Source organism: Lodderomyces beijingensis, assembly GCF_963989305.1.
Source record: "Lodderomyces beijingensis strain CBS 14171 genome assembly, chromosome: 5".
NCBI classification, from domain to species: domain Eukaryota; kingdom Fungi; phylum Ascomycota; class Pichiomycetes; order Serinales; family Debaryomycetaceae; genus Lodderomyces; species Lodderomyces beijingensis.
Genome location: NC_089974.1, coordinates 211,585 through 228,255, shown reverse-complemented (window position 1 = coordinate 228,255; position 16,671 = coordinate 211,585). Strand labels below are relative to the sequence as shown.

Below are 16,671 nucleotides of genomic sequence, written 5' to 3'. Positions count from 1 at the left end.
ATGACAACGAGTTGAAAAATACACGTATCCAATTCTTACCAAGGCCCTGTAACCCCTCGAAACCCACCACCAAACCACACTTTGATCACGCCGAATATTGTTGAAAAGTACCGCCATTGTTGAGATGAACTTTGAAGAAGCTGAGGATATCAACGGGGTGAGATTTGCCTGGAATGCATTTCCCTCAACCAAAGCCGAGTCCAACAAGATTGTGGTGCCCACGGGAGCGTTGTATACGCCCTTGAAGCAGCGTGAGGACTTGCCCATTGCCGCGTACGACCCCGTCTACTGCTCGAACCAGAGCTGCAAGTCGATCTTGAACCCTTACTGTGCCGTAGACCCCAATGGGTTCTGGCGCTGCCCCTTGTGCCAGGGGCGCAACTCGTTGCCGGCGCATTACCACGGGATCAACCCCGAGAACTTGCCGTTGGAGTTGCAGAACACGAGCTCGACCGTCGAGTACATCACGGCGAGACCGGTGCAGAACCCGCCCATCTTTGTGTTTGTCATTGACTTGTGCCAGGATGAAGAGAATTTGAAGGCGTTGATTGAGGACGTCATTGTCAGTTTCAACCACTTGCCCCCGAATGCCCTCGTGGGGTTGATCACTTTTGGCACGATGGTGCAGGTGCATGACTTGGGCTCGGAAAAGATTAACAAGAGTTTTATCTTTAGAGGCGATAAGGAGTACAGCGATAAGCAGATTAGCGAGATGTTGAATCGCCCCATTGCGCCCCTCTTGAACCAACAGGGCCAGCAGGCGACGATGATGAACCAGCACCAGGCTAACTCGTTGACGAGGTTCTTTTTGCCGTTGGAAGACGTTGAGTTTCAGTTGACTTCGCTCTTGGAGAATTTGAACAGAGACCCCTGGGCCGTGGCTAATGGTGCGAGACCGTTGAGGTCGACGGGCAGTGCGTTGAATGTCGCTATTTCGTTGTTGGGGTTGACCTTCCCGGGATTTGGCGCGAGAGTGATGTTGTTTGCCGCAGGCCCTGGCACGTTGAACCCCGGTTTGATTGTGGGGAACCAGTTGAAGGAGCCTATTCGCTCGCATTCTGATATTGACAAGGATAACGCCAAGCATTTTAAGAAGGCCGGTAAGTTTTACGATGCGTTGGCGGCGAAAGCAATGAAGAATTGCCACACGGTTGACATTTTTGCTGGTTGTTACGACCAGATTGGGTTATTGGAGATGAAGAACTTGTGTAATAACACCGGTGGTACCATGTTGTTGAGTGATGCTTTCACCACCTCGATTTTCAAACGGTCGTTTTTGAGATTGTTCAACAAGGACGAAGAAGGGTACTTGTTGATGGGATTCAATGGCAGTTTTGAGATTAGAACCTCGAAAGAGTTGAAAGTTAGTGGCTTGATTGGTAATGCTTCGAGTTTGAATGTCAAGACTTCGAATGTTTCCGAAAACGAGTTGGGTGTTGGTGGCACTTCTCACTATAGATTATGTGCCACGTCGCCACGTCACACGTATGCCGTGTTTTTCGACGTTGCCAATACTCAACAGTTGCCACCGACTGCCCAGAGCTATATCCAGTTTATCACCCATTACCAACACTCGAGCGGAAGCTATAGAATTAGGGTGACCACCGTGTCAAACTACTTGACCAGTGACGAGCAATCGCTCACAAACTCGTTTGATCAAGAAGCTGCCGCCGTGATTATGGCCCGAGTGACGCTTTTCAAGTCGGAGCAAGACGACGGCGCCGACGTCTTGAGATGGGTCGACCGTATGCTTATTAGATTGTGTCAGAAATTTGCCGATTACCGTAAAGACCAAGAGGAGAGTTTCAGATTGGGACCCCAGTTTCAATTATATCCACAGTTCATCTACTATTTGCGGAGATCGCAGTTTTTGCAAGTGTTCAACAACTCGCCCGATGAAACGGCTTTTTACAGACACGTGTTGCTCAATGAGGACACCAACAACTCGTTGATTATGATTCAACCCACGTTGACCTCATTCACCTTGGACGGCGAGCCGGAAGCGGTGTTGTTGGACTCGGTCTCCATCAAGGACGACCGTGTTTTGCTCTTGGATACATTTTTCCACATTTTGATCTTCCACGGCAAAACCATCTCGGCGTGGCGCAAGGCCAATTACCAAGAACAAGAGGAATACGCCAACTTCAAGCAGTTGTTGGATGAGCCCAAGCAGGAGGCCGCAGAGTTGTTAGCTGACCGTTACCCCTTGCCTCGATTCATTGACACCGAGGAAGGGGGCTCGCAAGCGAGATTCTTGTACTCCAAGTTGAACCCTAGTGTCACGTACAACACCAACGAGATGATTGGCGGTGGCTTGATGGGCGGTGCTGCTGGAGGTGCCATTGTCTTGACTGATGATGTCAGCTTGCAGGTATTTATGAGCCATTTGCAGAAGTTGGTTGTGAGCGGCTCGAGCTGATTGGAAGAAAGAAACTTTATTTACAGATGTAGTAGAAAAAAATTTCAACATGAGAAAAAAAAGTCGATAAATCACACTGGAGGCCATGGTGAAGCTCTTTTAGTGGTAAGGGAAGAAGAAGAGCGGAGCGGAGTTGAGTCCGTGAGGGAAATTGACGGTACTTGAGCGTGGAAAGATGTACCCGCGCCCCGTAGCTCAGTTTTGAAGTTGCGCCGGGGGTCTCTCAGATGGACAATGAGCCAGAGTATATTCGTTTCTTTAGTTCTCTTGTTCAATGTAGTTGGACCCTTGCGTTAATTGCATGAGTTATAAAGTTTTTCTTGAGGCAAGTGGAGAAACCCGTAGCCCGGGGCTCTCAACGAACCGCTTGGAGGTTTTTGTATTTTTGAGGGTAGCACTTTCGATATGACCTTGGTGAACGTCGCGATGCCTCTGCTGTTGACCCTGACAAGTACTAAGATGGAAACAAATGAAAGAGAGGAGGGCAAAGTTACGCTAGATGTGGGTTCTTGCGGTTCGCGATTTTCATCTCACTTCGGTTAAACCCACCCCCCGCTAGCCCCCATCCAAGGCCTTCTCTCTTATCTGATCAGAGATACGCTAGAGAGAACTTGAGACCCGCAAGCGGGAGGTTAAGCTTCGCGAAAAACAGACCGCCTCCTCCAGAAATCACGGGGTAAAATCGACTATCCTTCCCGCTCTTCCAGATTACCCGTCCAAGAAAACAAAAAGTTCTTCTGGACTTGACCTACTTGGGTATGGGTTTCATTTCACATCTTGACGATTGGAGATTGCGTCGGACATCTCCGAAATCGCTTAGTTTTGAGTAATCTTTTTCGTGCTGTGCACGTCCAATCATATTCCCGCGTGTGGTGATAAAATGCTTATCCTCATTGTTCTACAACTCAAAGCTTTATTGCAAACACTTTGGCGTCCGAGAGCTTAGGGTTATAGAGCGAGGCATATTATATGAAGCCGGGTTGACCTTATCTTGATTTTGAGTTTTGGGGCGCTCTTGTTTGGCGGATTGCAAGAAGAGAAGTGAAAATTGCGAAAAGACCTTGATAGACAAGCAGGCAGGCCGGGAGACGGGCAGAGCTTCATCGGCTGATTCCGTAGACGCCTCCAATCGCTTTGCTTGTTCTTTTTTGGTTTCTTTTCTGTATTGTTTCTGCACTTTTGGGCTGATAGCGTTAGCCCGGTTGGTGGAGGATCTCGCGAGGACTTGCAGTATATGTAGAACGTCCTGTAGCAGCAAATGTGCATGCATTTGGTGATGGCGGTAATGAGCCGGAGCGTACGCATGGTTCAGGGCGTTTCTCTCTGGCGGAGATCGCCATTGCCATTGCCATTGCCATTGCCATTGCCATTGCCATTGCCATTGCCATTGCTATGCGCTCTCTTCAATTTGTCTTCTGTTGCTTCCCACGTTTAGTTGCCGTGCTTTGCAGCTCTTGGGGTGTGTCCGCGATGCTCTCGCCCTGTGCTTTAGGCTCTTGGGCGTTATCAGCAGCGGTTAAGCTTCATCGTCTCTGCTGCCCATCTTGTCCCGTCCCGTGCCAATTGATAAACTTCACGGGCTGTTTCCTTTATCTCTAATTTTTTTTCCTTCCCCTTTGGCAAGTGGTGATGAAACAGCCAGAAACACCCCCGTATCTCCTTCCCCTGCACTATCTGTTATCTTTGCTCATTGCCTGCTTGCCGCTTCTGCCTCATGTCCCTTGACAAGTACATCATGCAAGGTCTCTTCGCTGCTTTCCATTTGACCTTTGTCTCTTTCTTTGTCTCTTTCTTTCTTTCATCTTGGCAGATAAGAAACCCAGGTTTTTTTTTCATTTCATCTTGGTGCAGCATATGGGCCTGTGGTTTGACAAATATAAATACCTTGCTTGATCTCCCCCACCTTTCCATCTTTAGTATCACCCTCATCCAGTTTTCGATCAAGTTTATCACAGACAGCCTCTTTTTTCTTTTCTCAACATGGTCGATATTCAAGCAGGAGTCAGGCGGATTTTCCGCAAATGGACTACTAGAGATGGTCTCTTGGGAGACTACGACTACGGCTACTTGTTCACGCCCGATATTCCCTTCATCACCAAAGAGCCCAAAGTGCAGCCTTTCTTTGGGTTGGACTCCGATATGCCCATCTTGTTGGGGGCAATCTTGGGCTTGCAGCACGCGTTGGCGATGGTGGGTGGATTGGTTGCGCCCCCAATCTTGATAAGTGCTGCTGCCAACTTGGGCGCTGAAACCCAGCAATACCTTGTCTCCACCGTGTTGATTGTCTCCGGGATCTTGTCGTGCATCCAAATCACCAGGTTCCACATTTGGAAAACGCCTTACTATCTCGGGACGGGCTTGTTGTCGGTGTGCGGGCCCTCGTTTGCCACGTTGGCCGTCACTGGAAACGCCTTCCCCATGATGTACGATAGCGGTGTTTGCCCCATGGGCCCCGATGGCGAGAAGTTGCCCTGTCCCGACGGCTACGGTAAGATCTTGGCTAGTGCCATTGTGTGTGGGTTATTGGAAATCTTGTTGTCGTTCATGCCTGCGAAAGCGTTGCAAAAAATTTTCCCTCCATTGGTCACGGGACCGGTTGTCACGTTGATCGGAGTGCATTTGGTTGAAACCGGGTTCCAGGACTGGGTTGGTGGCTCTGGCTGCTACGGTGCCACTTGTACCATGGGGAATTTCTCCAAACCATGGGGCTCGGCCAATTTCATTGGATTGGGCTTTTTGGTTTACGTCACCATTATCCTTGCTGAAAAATTCGGTTCGCCTATTATGAAGAGTTGTGCCGTTATTGTCGGTTTATTGGTTGGTTGTATCGTTGCTGCCGCATGTGGCTACTTTGACAGCGAAACCGTCTCGGCAGCCAAGTCTGTTAGTTTCATCTGGGTGGAAACCTTCAAATTGGAAGTTTACGGTCCCGTCATCTTGCCCTTCCTTGCCGTGTATGTGGTGTTGATGATGGAAGCCATTGGTGACATCACCGCCACCTCCGACGTCTCCCGTTTGGAAGTTGAAGGTGAAGTCTACGACTCGCGTATCCAAGGTGGTGTGTTGGCCGATGGTCTCAATGGTATCCTTGCCGGTTTGATGACCGTTACCCCCATGTCGGTGTTTGCGCAAAACAACGGTGTTATTGCCATTACCAAATGTGCCAACAGAGCTGCCGGTTACTGGGCTGCCTTCTTTTTGATTGTGATGGGCATTTTCGCCAAGTTTGCCGCTGCCATCGTCTCGATCCCCAAACCGGTTCTCGGGGGGATGACCTCCTTCTTGTTCTGTTCCGTGGCCATTTCCGGAATCAAGATTATCTCCGGTACCGAGTTCACGAGAAGAGACAGATTTATCTTGACGGCCTCGGTCTTGCCGGGTTTGGGCTCAACGTTGGTGCCCACTTGGTTCAGCCACGTTTTCACCTACACGGGCGACAACCACGCCTTGACGGGTTTCTTCAACGCCATTGTCTTGGTCATGCAGTCCGGATTCGCCGTCACTGGTATCGTGGGGGTCATTTTGAACTTGCTCTTGCCGCAAGTCCATGACGACGTTGAAGAAGTGGACGAGTTGGTTTTGGAAACCGTGGGCTCGGCCGATGAACATGCAAGAGAAGAGTATGCTAGAAAGGAGGGTATCACTTTGGAGCAGATGAAGAGCGGTGTAAGCCACAAGATCAACACAAAGAGCACGGATGGCATTCCTGACTCAGCTTAAGACATTTTTAGGACAGTCGTTGTTTTTTAATTCATTCATTATTGTCAAAGGGAGGTTTTAGTTCTGTGTATACAATTTTTTTTTAAAAAAAAAAGATTTAATTATGTTTAAGATGTGCTTCCTTGTAGATGCATAACTGCATAATGTAGGTTTTCACAAGATTGATCTCGAGCTTATTCGGTGCAAGAACTATAAGCCGTGAAGGGTCTGTCTCACGAGAGTCCTCAGTTGTAATACGCGTAAAATGACTTTATTTTCCATGGGAACCCGTCGAAAGCACCTCCAAAAGAAAAACAAACATCCTAGATTCCGACAAGAATAGACACTGCAGTGCAACTTCCATCTAGTGGTGTCTTCCCCTTGATCTTGATCTCATCGGGCCATTCGTGATGAAACCACTGGTCGGGCGCAAAGATAAGCCCGGCACGAGATGGGGACCGAGGTTCCTATATGGGGCCCGAGATCCAAACATACATACTTAAATCCCTGGTGAAAAAAAATCGTCAGTAGAGACGCAACAACAACAAATCTGGAGAAAGTCAGGTCTATAAAGAAGACAAGACCGGCTCTGTTCTCCCATTACCACAGCTGCAACCCTCGCAAAGGAGAATAAGAGATGGCCATAAAGACCCAGATGCAGGCGCTGCTCAAGGTCAGCCCCTATATCCTCCCCGTCAACGTTCTCCTTCAACTCATTCATCTCCTCAAGAAATCGATCTTTAGCAGGAAGTTCTATCAGGAGATCAACGACAAGGTATTGGCGAAGTCGCTGACAGTCGACCAGAACTTGTACTTCTTGTGTTATTTTTCGTTGTTGGTGAGCTCGGTCTTGAATAACAGGTACAACATCCTCGATTTCCTCCGCAAGCAGCAATGGCGCATGTTGCAGTTGGTCAAATCGGGAGCCAATGGAGTCGGGCTCGATACGAGCTCGGCTAAGTTGTTGAACCAGCCGCAACCGCAACCGACCCCCGCGAGCGAGAGAAAAGAGCTGAAGTTGGCTTTCCATCTCAAAAAAATCAACTCCTATCTTGCTGACGTGAGGATTTTTAACCGGTTAACTGACACCATCAAGTACATGCCGTGGCTAATTGACGAGTTCCACGGCTGGCGAAGCGCGCAAACAGCGGGCGGGCCGCCCAAGTTGGACCGGTTTGTCAACTTTGTGCAGGCGCTCAATTGCGTGGTGTTGGAGGCGTTTGAGAATATCGGGTGGCTAACCGACCACGATTGGATCGGCACGGGCGATAACGCGTATTGGTGCATCGAGACGTATATCTGGTGCTGCTACGTCTGGGGTGCGTATCTTGTGATTGAGATTGTCGAGATCTTGAGACGCACCCCCGTGAGCAAGTGGGGGGACAAGAGCTGGCAGATTAACTTGTTCAAGAATGTGATCCAGTTGCCGTTGGTCTTGCACTGGAGTTTGAGGAATGGCTGCTTGACTCCGTTCTGGGTGGGCGTATGTGGCTGCGGTGCTAGTTGGTGGAATTTCAGAGATATGTGGCGCAGTATAGACTTGTCTTAAAGTGAAAATAAAAAAGAAAGATACACTCATCGAGCTTGCTGTTGGTGAGTCGGTTGAGTGTCGATATTTATATATATATTTATGTGTGTGTGTGTATTTTAATACAGTACAGTTTCAGGAAAATAAAACATTTACAGTTGAGGGAAAGAGGCGGGTTTAGCATCCTACTCGAATCCGCTTTGACGGTCGGCTTTGGCTGCCTTCTTCTCCATTTCGTCCCAGTCTTCGCCACTTTCCTCGCTCTCGGCTTCGCTGCCGCTGCCGCTGCCACTGCCGGAAAAGTCACTGCCGTCTTCATCGCTGGCGTAATCGTCTTCACTGACCTCGCTCTCATCCTGCGGGTCTTCATCACTGGCCTCAAACTCACTCTCTTGATCTTCAGAATCACTTTCGTCCGACTCCCCCGCGCCCGTCAAGAACGACCAGCCGCCATCCAAGAAAAACTGGTATGGGTCAGCTTGCACTGTTTTGATGATTTGCGCCCAGTTCAAATTCATTTGCCCTTCACTGATGGGGATGTCGACATCAGTCAACCATGTCTTGACATCCTCCAACAACTCCATAGGGATGGTGTTGATGTGCACCACGGGCTTAGCAAAGTCCTTGAAAACAAACACCAAGTCGAAATTCTTTAACCCAAACTGGACTCTCTCCAAGTGGGCAATTTCAACTTCTTCCAAGGTGACAACGAGGTAAGGCGGATCAATCAATGACACGAGACAGTCACGCGTGGGAATACACAACACTGAGGACCTGAAGGGCACACCTTGGAACCCCAATTCTCTAAATGGTATGTCCAAGTCCACGATCCCGTGCGAGCTTTCCGCGATGGCCTCGGCGAATTGCTTAAACTCTTTATCCAACAACATCTTTCTTCTTCTCTCTTCTTGCTCCTGCTGCAATTCGTCTTCATCGCCATATCTGTATTTCCTCTTTCTGCCGCCCGTCTCATCAAACGCCATATCGCTCGCTTCTCTGTAAAACTGCAAGTCAAAAGTCTTTCTCTTTCCAATCATGATGGGGTTCTTCAAATGGCAATGTATAAGCACAATCAACTCGTCTTTACTTGGCTGGAAGAACAAGTGCTTGATGTTGGAGAAAAGCACGTCAATCTTTTGGTCCATATTGAAACTCGATTGGTATCTCAACCCGTTTTCGTGTATTTGCAAAACGCCGCCCAATTTTTTGGTATCTGGAGTTGGTCTAACAAACACATTGTCCAATTTCTTCACTCTTGAGCCTTTCAACTCAACAAGATTGGCTTGCGTAACCACATCGGCCAACTGTTTCCTCTCCTGGTCTCTCTTGACCGAATCCTTCTTGAGCTCTTGAATTGCTTTGAAAACGTCAATCATTCGGTCGTGATCCTTGGACCTAATGGTGATGGACCTTAAAAAGGTGTTATCGGGTGCATCCTCATAGGGAATATCGGTTTTCCTCGTCACGTTACCTCCAGCACCAGGGGAGTTGAAATTCAATCTCAAATAGGTGTAGTCACCTTCCTCATTCTGCGATCCGCTTTTATATGCATTGATGTGGAACGGGACGGGTCGACCTGAGATGGGCAAGATGATTGTTTGGTTTTTGTAATCAATGTGGATCCGCAAATCCGAAACGCTATTGGGGATCTGAGACTCTCTCACATACGACTCGTATTTCTTGAACACGGATTTAAAGTCCGATGCATCGGTCGCATCTGCCTTTGAGAATCTGGCCAACCCTTCCTGAGTTCTCTTTTCATGCAATTTTAATTGAGTCTCTTGCCTCCTCTTTTCTGCATTCTTGTCGTCGACATTATTGTTTTCGTGCCTCAATTTCGACTTGAGAATCTTGGAATTGTCCGCCGGCTCAACTATTTTCCTTTCTGGTTTGGCCTTTCTTTCTGGTTCATCTTCATCGTTGAAGAAAAACGAGATATCAGATCTGCCCTTGGGTGAATTGGTCATCAATATTGGCAAATCAACGCTTATCTTGAACGTATCTGTGAGCAAAACGGCATTTGGTTTCTTTTTACCAGGCAAGTTCTGGAATCCAATGGTGAGCGATACAATCTGTCCGTCACTGAGAACTCGGTCGGATTTGGTATTCAAGATGAATGTAGAGTCTCTGAATTCAATACCAATCAACCAACCACAGTTTTTGGTGAAGTTAGCAGCTAGGCTCGGCTTGTGCTTGTTGATGAACTCCAATGCACCAGTGTAGACTTGGCTCGCTTTCACGCCACTCTTGAGCAAATTCTTGGATATGTGCTCTTGCAAACGTAATAAGAAATCGTAGTTCTCCTCCACGTCTTTTGCAGGGTCAATCAAAAAAGTACGACCCACGTTAGCACAGTACGATTTGTACCTCAACCCGATCGAGGCCAAAATCACCCCTTCCCCAGCCAAGGCCTTTTCCGTTGACTGTGCACTTGGCTTCAAGTCGTACTCGCCGCCACTCTGGATGATTGGAGAATAGCACCATTCCAACAACTCCGAGTCAAAGTCCTTGACCAGCTGCAACAAGTTTTTCCCGAGCTTCGACTTCAAGTACCACTTGTTGTTTTCGATTTTATCCTCGATTTGATCCGTCAATTGCGAATTGGTGATTTTCTTTTCCTCGTCGACAACGGTCATCATCTCAGTGACAAACGAGTCCATCATCACCACGCTGGCATTTGCGGCAATCTTGGTATTCTCAAACTCCTCCGAGTCTTTAATCTCCATGGCCTTCGAGGCAACCAAGGCCAAATCAACCTGTTTCAACCCGGAGCCATTACTGGCCTCTTTCCATTCCTCGACAAACTTGCCCTCGTACGAATCCTTCAAGATGGTGCCGTACTCGTGGCTCACCTTTTTCATTTCCGCTACCAAGTCAACAAACAATTGCTTGTTCTTCTCAACGTCTTTGGTTCTTGTCCACAACTCAACCGTGTCGGGCTTGTTTGTCAAGTTCTTCAAGTACTTGGCCTTGCCCTCGGAGGTGATAAAGACGCATCGCGTCGAGGTAAAGTACATGGCCGTGTGGACAAACTCGTATCCGAGAAGCCAGTTCTGCAACACGGTGGATTTTTTATAGGTGTTGTCGTCATTTCTAGCACCAACAACGATTAACCCTTGCGGCACCGACCCGTCCTTGAGTGCTCGTTGAAGAATCGCCAACCTCTTATAGAAGACATTTGCATCGATGTGTACGTCCGACATTTCTCACTCACTTGCCTTGCGTACCTGCTTTGCTCTTGGGTTTTAAAAAACAAAAATCTGTCCTTCGAAAGGCTTTGTCTTTTTCCTTTTCTTTGCGAGAATCTCCACTGATAGATGAAGTTTAGCTAAGGCGGCGAGCTGAGTTTAAAGCAGACGTGGATGGACTTGGGCCTGTTCCTTTCCAAACCCTACCCGTGTATTGAACTTGCACTCGTTGGTGCCACTTGCAAAGAAAAAAAGACAGAGCCGGGAGTGTCGCAAAATTTCCGCGACACTGCCATTTGCGACAACGCGTCTGGTTTGCCTTTCAACGCGTCTATAGCACAGTGGTAAAGGAAGAAAACACACCACATACACCAACGATCCATTGGTGTTTTCTAACCACTTTCGCCTCAACAGGAGTCGCCAAGTTTCCAAAGAGATGTTTCGTCAGGTCAAGAGAAAGACTGCCGGCAGGAGGAACTTTGAAGAAAAGCAGGCGTCGAGTGCCCAGTATAACCTCCCCAAGCTCTTTTCGTCGAGGCTATCGTTTTACGATTTGCCGCCAACCGAGGAAATCACACTCGAGGAGTTTGAAAAATGGGCGATTGACAGGTTGAAGATCTTGATCGAGATCGAGTCGTGCGTAGCAAGGTCCAAGAGCCAGGCAGATATCGAGGCCGCAGTGCGGCCGCTTTTGCTAAAGTTCATGCCATTGAGCGCCTCGGGCACGGGCACCGCGGAAAATGTCATTATTCAAGAACGAATGAAGGATTACTATAGCCACTTTATTCTTAGATTGGTGTTTTGTCGAGGCGACGAGTTGAGAAGAAAATTCATCAAGAATGAAACGATTTTGTTCAAAGTCCGCTACAATTTGATGCAACCAAAAGAGCAGCGCGAGTTTATCGAGTTGAACCTGTACAAGTTGCCGTGGTGCTATATTTCGGCCAAGGAGAAGGATGAGCTTTTCGACAAGCTCTATGCTGCAAGTGGGAGCATCTTGAAACAGCATTACGCTTTGGAGGCTGTAGACGCAACAGTCACGAATGACCAGGTCAAGCAGCGCATGGCTCAAAAGGAAAACTTTATCAAGTTGCCGTTTGAGAAAATCACCACCATGGTATCTAGTAGGTCGATATATTTACAAAAGGGGTACGGCTATTTGCCCGGCAGTTTGCAGCTAAACTTGCTCGCGGCCGAGTTTCAAGAAAACTTGGACCAGATCTTGATCAGAACATTCCAGGCTATCCCGAGACTAGACGAAGATGACAGGATCGTTCTCTTGCTCACCAGCTTGTCCAAGAATTTCGCCAGCTTCCAGTATGACACTGATGCCAGTAGCGAGTTCAACTCAGACATCAATGCCGTCACCGTCACCTCGAAAAAGATTATGCTGCACTATCCACTATGTGCCACTCATTTACAAAGAGGCTTAATGACTACGTCGCATTTGAAATACACAGGAAGGCAACAGTTGGGCATTTTTTTGAAAGGAATAGGACTTGATGTCGATGAAGCATTAAAGTTTTGGTCTACCCAGTTTACAAAAAATAGCAAGCTCACCATCGACACCTTCAACAAGGAGTATAAATACAACATTCGGCACCAGTACGGACTCGAAGGAGCACGAATCAACTATAGGCCGTGGGACTGTGCCACCATCTTGAACAAGCCCAAGCCAAGCTCAAGCGAGTTCCATGGATGTCCCTACAGAGACTTTACTCAAGCGCAGCTACAGCAAGCCCTTGGCGAACGAGGCATCAATAGCCAGCAGGATCTCAATGCCATCATGGACAATGTCAAAAACCACGAGTTTACCACTGCTTGCACCAGGGTGTTTGAGTTGACGCACCAGAAAGAGCTTCTTGCGAGCAGCAAAACGGGCCAAGCTGCTCAACAGGAGCACATTAACCACCCCAATCTATACTTTGATCGAAGTAGACAATTGGAGCGGGCAGTTCTGAAGAAGGACGAGGAGAAGCAGCATTCAGGGAAATAGAGTTTTTGAATAGATAGTGGAGAAAACATTTGATTGCAACCAACGAACAAGGTAAAACAGAAAAAAAAATCAGATCTGTCTCTGTGTGTTTTTGCAACTACATAAGTTTCCCAAAAAGCTTGCTCTCGACGTAAGGAATAACTGTGTTTATCCCAGCTTGTAACGGTCTTTCTCTGTAGCTAGATGGCTCTAGATGGCTCTAGAAAGGCCGAGGTGTCGCAATAGACCAATGTCGCAATATCAGTGTCGCGACAGGCGGGAAAAAAAAGACACGACAATTCTCTCCTCTCACAGTTTGCCTCTGTCTCTTGAAAAGCCAGTGGATTAACCATCCCAAGTTGGTCCGTTACATTCAGTGAATATTTCACACTATCATTTACAGACATCGGCCATTTCTTCTTTTCTTTGTTTTTTGAGTTCTTTACAAGGCCAAGATGTCGTTAGCTCAAGGCATGTTAGGTTTTAAAACCCGAGGTGCTCTAATGAGAAGGTTCGTGCAGTCTAGAAAAAGTTACCACGGAGGAGCTGTTCATGACCCATGGAGGGCAAAACAGCCCGTCCCCGGAGCCATGCCCACACAGACAACCGTTTTTAAGGGCAAGCCGCTTGTTCACGCCAGGTCGGTTTCGACTTCAACGCTTCAGGCCCAGGAGCTTGCCGCGAATAAGCATTTGAACCATCCGCAGGCCCAGTACGAGTTTTACCGGTCGTTGTTGGCTGCTAATTATCCCCAGGTTGTCATTGAGCGGTTTGAAAATCCAAACGTTGCCTCCTCGCCCGAGTGCAACGAGCTTTACCTCGAGGCGTTGAAGCGTGTGGGCCGAGCACCGCCTGCTCATTTGGCCGCTAATGCGCAAGGCCAGCAGCTTGGTGGAATCTCGCCTGTGTTTGGGTCGCGACACGAACCGGTGCATGTCATTGTCAGTGAGTCGATATGGACCATCTTGTCCAAGTGGTTAAAGTGGTTGATCCCTATTGGATTGATAACCTATGGTGCAACCAATGCATTCAACTATTTGGTTGAGAATGGAACCATCTTCAAGAATGTTGAAAGCAACGATAAACTGGTGGATGTGTCGCAAAGCACGGTAAGGTTCAAAGACGTGCAAGGTGTTGATGAAGCGAGAGCCGAGCTCGAAGAGATTGTTGATTTCTTGAAAGACCCTTCCAAATTCACTTCCTTGGGTGGTAAACTCCCCAAGGGGGTCTTGTTGACCGGTCCTCCAGGTACTGGTAAGACGCTTCTTGCTCGTGCCACCGCGGGAGAAGCCGGTGTTCCTTTCTTCTTTATGTCTGGCTCTGAGTTTGACGAGTTGTACGTTGGTGTTGGTGCTAAGAGAATTAGGGAATTGTTTAGCCAGGCGCGCGAAAAGCTGCCTGCGATTATATTTATTGACGAGTTGGACGCGATTGGAGGCAAGAGAAACCCCAAGGACCAAGCTTATGCGAAACAGACCTTGAATCAATTATTGGTTGAATTGGACGGCTTTTCGCAAACACTGGGCATCATCATTATTGGAGCTACAAATTTCCCCGAGAGTCTCGACAAGGCGTTAACGAGACCCGGTAGATTCGACAAGGAAGTCATTGTTGACCTTCCAGACGTTCGAGGCCGTATCGACATTTTGAAGCACCACATGGAAAATGTTGAGACTGCTGCAGATGTCGATGCCTCGATTATTGCGAGAGGAACTCCCGGGTTGAGCGGGGCCGACTTGATGAACTTGGTCAACCAAGCTGCCGTGCACGCGTCGCAGTTGTCGGCGCCCGCTGTCGATATGAACCATTTCGAATGGGCCAAGGACAAGATTCTCATGGGAGCAGCCAAGAAGAAGATGGTGATTACCGAAGAGTCCAGAATCAACACTGCCTACCATGAAGCGGGCCACGCTATCATGGCCATGTTCAGCGACGGTGCTACCCCATTGTACAAGGCGACGATCTTACCTCGAGGCAGAGCGTTGGGTATCACTTTCCAGTTGCCCGAGATGGATAAAGTCGACATGAGCAAAAAGGAATGCTTTGCTCGTTTAGATGTGTGCATGGGTGGCAAAATAGCAGAAGAGATGATCAACGGCAAGGAAAATGTAACTTCTGGCTGCTCGTCCGATTTGAGCAGTGCCACGGGCACGGCAAGGGCGATGGTGCTATCTTTTGGTATGAGTGACAAGATTGGACCCGTCAAGTTGAGCGACGATTGGGAGAGCTGGTCGCAGGAGATTAAAAACTTGGCTGATAACGAGGTGCGCGATTACTTGCTTAGCAGCGAAGAGAGAACAAGGACGTTGTTGAAGGAGAAGAAAGTAGAGTTGAAGCGATTGGCTGAGGGTTTGTTGGAATACGAGACGTTGACGAGGGACGAAATGGACAAGATTGTCAAGGGTGAAAAGATCAGCAAGGAGAAGATGGTGAGCAACACTGTTATAAAGAAGCCAGGAGAAGCGAAGGAAGGGTATAGGGGAGTCTTGGGGATGAAAGATACCGTGAGAGCTGTTGATGTGAAGTAATAATAGCCCGTGTAAATATAAATAAATATATCTATATCTATTTTACATATAAAGTAAAGAAGAAACCTAGATCAACTCGACCCACGGCACAACTTTTGTCATACATATATAATACATTTTTTTTTTAAACTGTCTATCTCTAATTGACTCTACTTATAGCGTCTTTACCATCCAAGACGAGTTCGATGTTCTTGAGAGCTTTTACCGCAGTGTAATCGAAATTCTCCACCGTGCTCGCACCAATATGAGGCGTAACCACCACGTCGTCCCGATTGATCAACTCGAGATTCAAAGCCGGCTCATTCTCGAAAACGTCCAACCCAGCAAACAAGACCTTGCCCGACTTCAACCCCTGAAGAAGTGCATCTTCGTCAACCACGGAGCCGCGGCCGATATTCACGAGCCTAAACGGTTTCGCCATGGCGTCAATCACGTGGGAGTTGATCAAGTGGTGCGTCTCCGGTGTTTCTGGACACGCGATAACTATCAAGTCCACGGGTCCAGTTTGTGTGATGTGAGGAGCGTAAGTGGCGCGGTATCCGAGATGATCATGGTCTTGTTGGGTCAAGGGCGTGCGTTTGATGCAGACAATGTCCATTCCTAGCGCGTCGAGCTTCTTGCCGATCAATTGGCCGATCTTGCCGAAGCCGATGATGGCGGCGGTGTGTCCTGCGGGGCTGCAGTTTGCCCTGCCGTTGATGGTTTCTCCGAAATGGTACCTGCTTCCACCATCACCCTCGCTAGTGGACATCTGCAGTTGGCCCCTATCGTGATCGAATTTCCCCTGGGCTAACCTATGCCGCAAGTCGATCGTGTGGGGGATTTGGTTGTAGATGGGCTTGGAGTACATGTGGAACTGACGGAAAGCAAGTATCGCGTAATAGACAACGAGGTCCGCGACGGGGTTAGCTGCGCCGTCGCTGGGCACGTTGGTCATGACGATGTCATGTTGAGCGAGCGCTTCCGCGTCTTGGTGGTCGTATCCCACTGAGCAATAAGCTATGATTTTTAAATGCTTGGGTGGTGATGCAGCGGCGGATTCGAGAACGGTGCGGAAGCCTCCAATAGGTAAAAATCCTAGCCATGCGCCGTAGATGGCGCTGATGTTGGAGAATTTCGTTGCGAGGTCAGCTTGGAATTGCTCGCGCGTGGTGAGGACATAGTCTAAGCAGTTGAATTTTGCAGCGAATGATTTGTATTGCGGGAGGTCCTTGTTTAGGGTGCCAACGAAGAGGACCTCTGGTTTGGTCATGTTCTAGCGTGGTGGTGGTGGTGGTGGTGAAAACGGAGGGGTGGGTGGGGAGCTAGTTCAACGTGGCTGAGAAGGAATCCTG

General features: G+C 48.3%; 7 protein-coding genes across 7 annotated transcripts; 5 read left to right on the top strand and 2 right to left on the bottom strand. All coding sequences in view use genetic code 12, as the record gives it.

Annotated features, from left to right (window-relative positions):
- Positions 1-124: 124 nt before the first annotated feature.
- Positions 125-2,419, top strand: LODBEIA_P40170 (uncharacterized protein; the record flags this gene model as incomplete). Its single annotated transcript, XM_066974192.1, has 1 exon — positions 125-2,419. One exon carries the CDS (start codon positions 125-127, stop codon positions 2,417-2,419), a length of 2,295 nt encoding a protein of 764 aa, XP_066830955.1.
- Positions 2,420-4,399: 1,980 nt separating this feature from the next.
- Positions 4,400-6,139, top strand: LODBEIA_P40160 (uncharacterized protein; the record flags this gene model as incomplete). The annotated part of the gene is made up of 1 exon (XM_066974191.1): positions 4,400-6,139. One exon carries the CDS (start codon positions 4,400-4,402, stop codon positions 6,137-6,139), a length of 1,740 nt encoding a protein of 579 aa, XP_066830954.1.
- A 616-nt stretch (positions 6,140-6,755) lies between these two features.
- LODBEIA_P40150 (uncharacterized protein) lies at positions 6,756-7,667 on the top strand (the record flags this gene model as incomplete). The annotated part of the gene is made up of 1 exon (XM_066974190.1): positions 6,756-7,667. The coding sequence occupies one exon, from the start codon at positions 6,756-6,758 to the stop codon at positions 7,665-7,667; it is 912 nt and encodes a 303-aa protein (XP_066830953.1).
- A 164-nt stretch (positions 7,668-7,831) lies between these two features.
- Positions 7,832-10,849, bottom strand: LODBEIA_P40140 (uncharacterized protein; the record flags this gene model as incomplete). Its single annotated transcript, XM_066974189.1, has 1 exon — positions 7,832-10,849. One exon carries the CDS (start codon positions 10,847-10,849, stop codon positions 7,832-7,834), a length of 3,018 nt encoding a protein of 1,005 aa, XP_066830952.1.
- A 421-nt stretch (positions 10,850-11,270) lies between these two features.
- LODBEIA_P40130 (uncharacterized protein) lies at positions 11,271-12,830 on the top strand (the record flags this gene model as incomplete). The annotated part of the gene is made up of 1 exon (XM_066974188.1): positions 11,271-12,830. One exon carries the CDS (start codon positions 11,271-11,273, stop codon positions 12,828-12,830), a length of 1,560 nt encoding a protein of 519 aa, XP_066830951.1.
- A 569-nt stretch (positions 12,831-13,399) lies between these two features.
- On the top strand, positions 13,400-15,337 carry LODBEIA_P40120 (uncharacterized protein; the record flags this gene model as incomplete). Its single annotated transcript, XM_066974187.1, has 1 exon — positions 13,400-15,337. One exon carries the CDS (start codon positions 13,400-13,402, stop codon positions 15,335-15,337), a length of 1,938 nt encoding a protein of 645 aa, XP_066830950.1.
- A 139-nt stretch (positions 15,338-15,476) lies between these two features.
- LODBEIA_P40110 (uncharacterized protein) lies at positions 15,477-16,589 on the bottom strand (the record flags this gene model as incomplete). Its single annotated transcript, XM_066974186.1, has 1 exon — positions 15,477-16,589. The coding sequence occupies one exon, from the start codon at positions 16,587-16,589 to the stop codon at positions 15,477-15,479; it is 1,113 nt and encodes a 370-aa protein (XP_066830949.1).
- Positions 16,590-16,671: the final 82 nt, after the last annotated feature.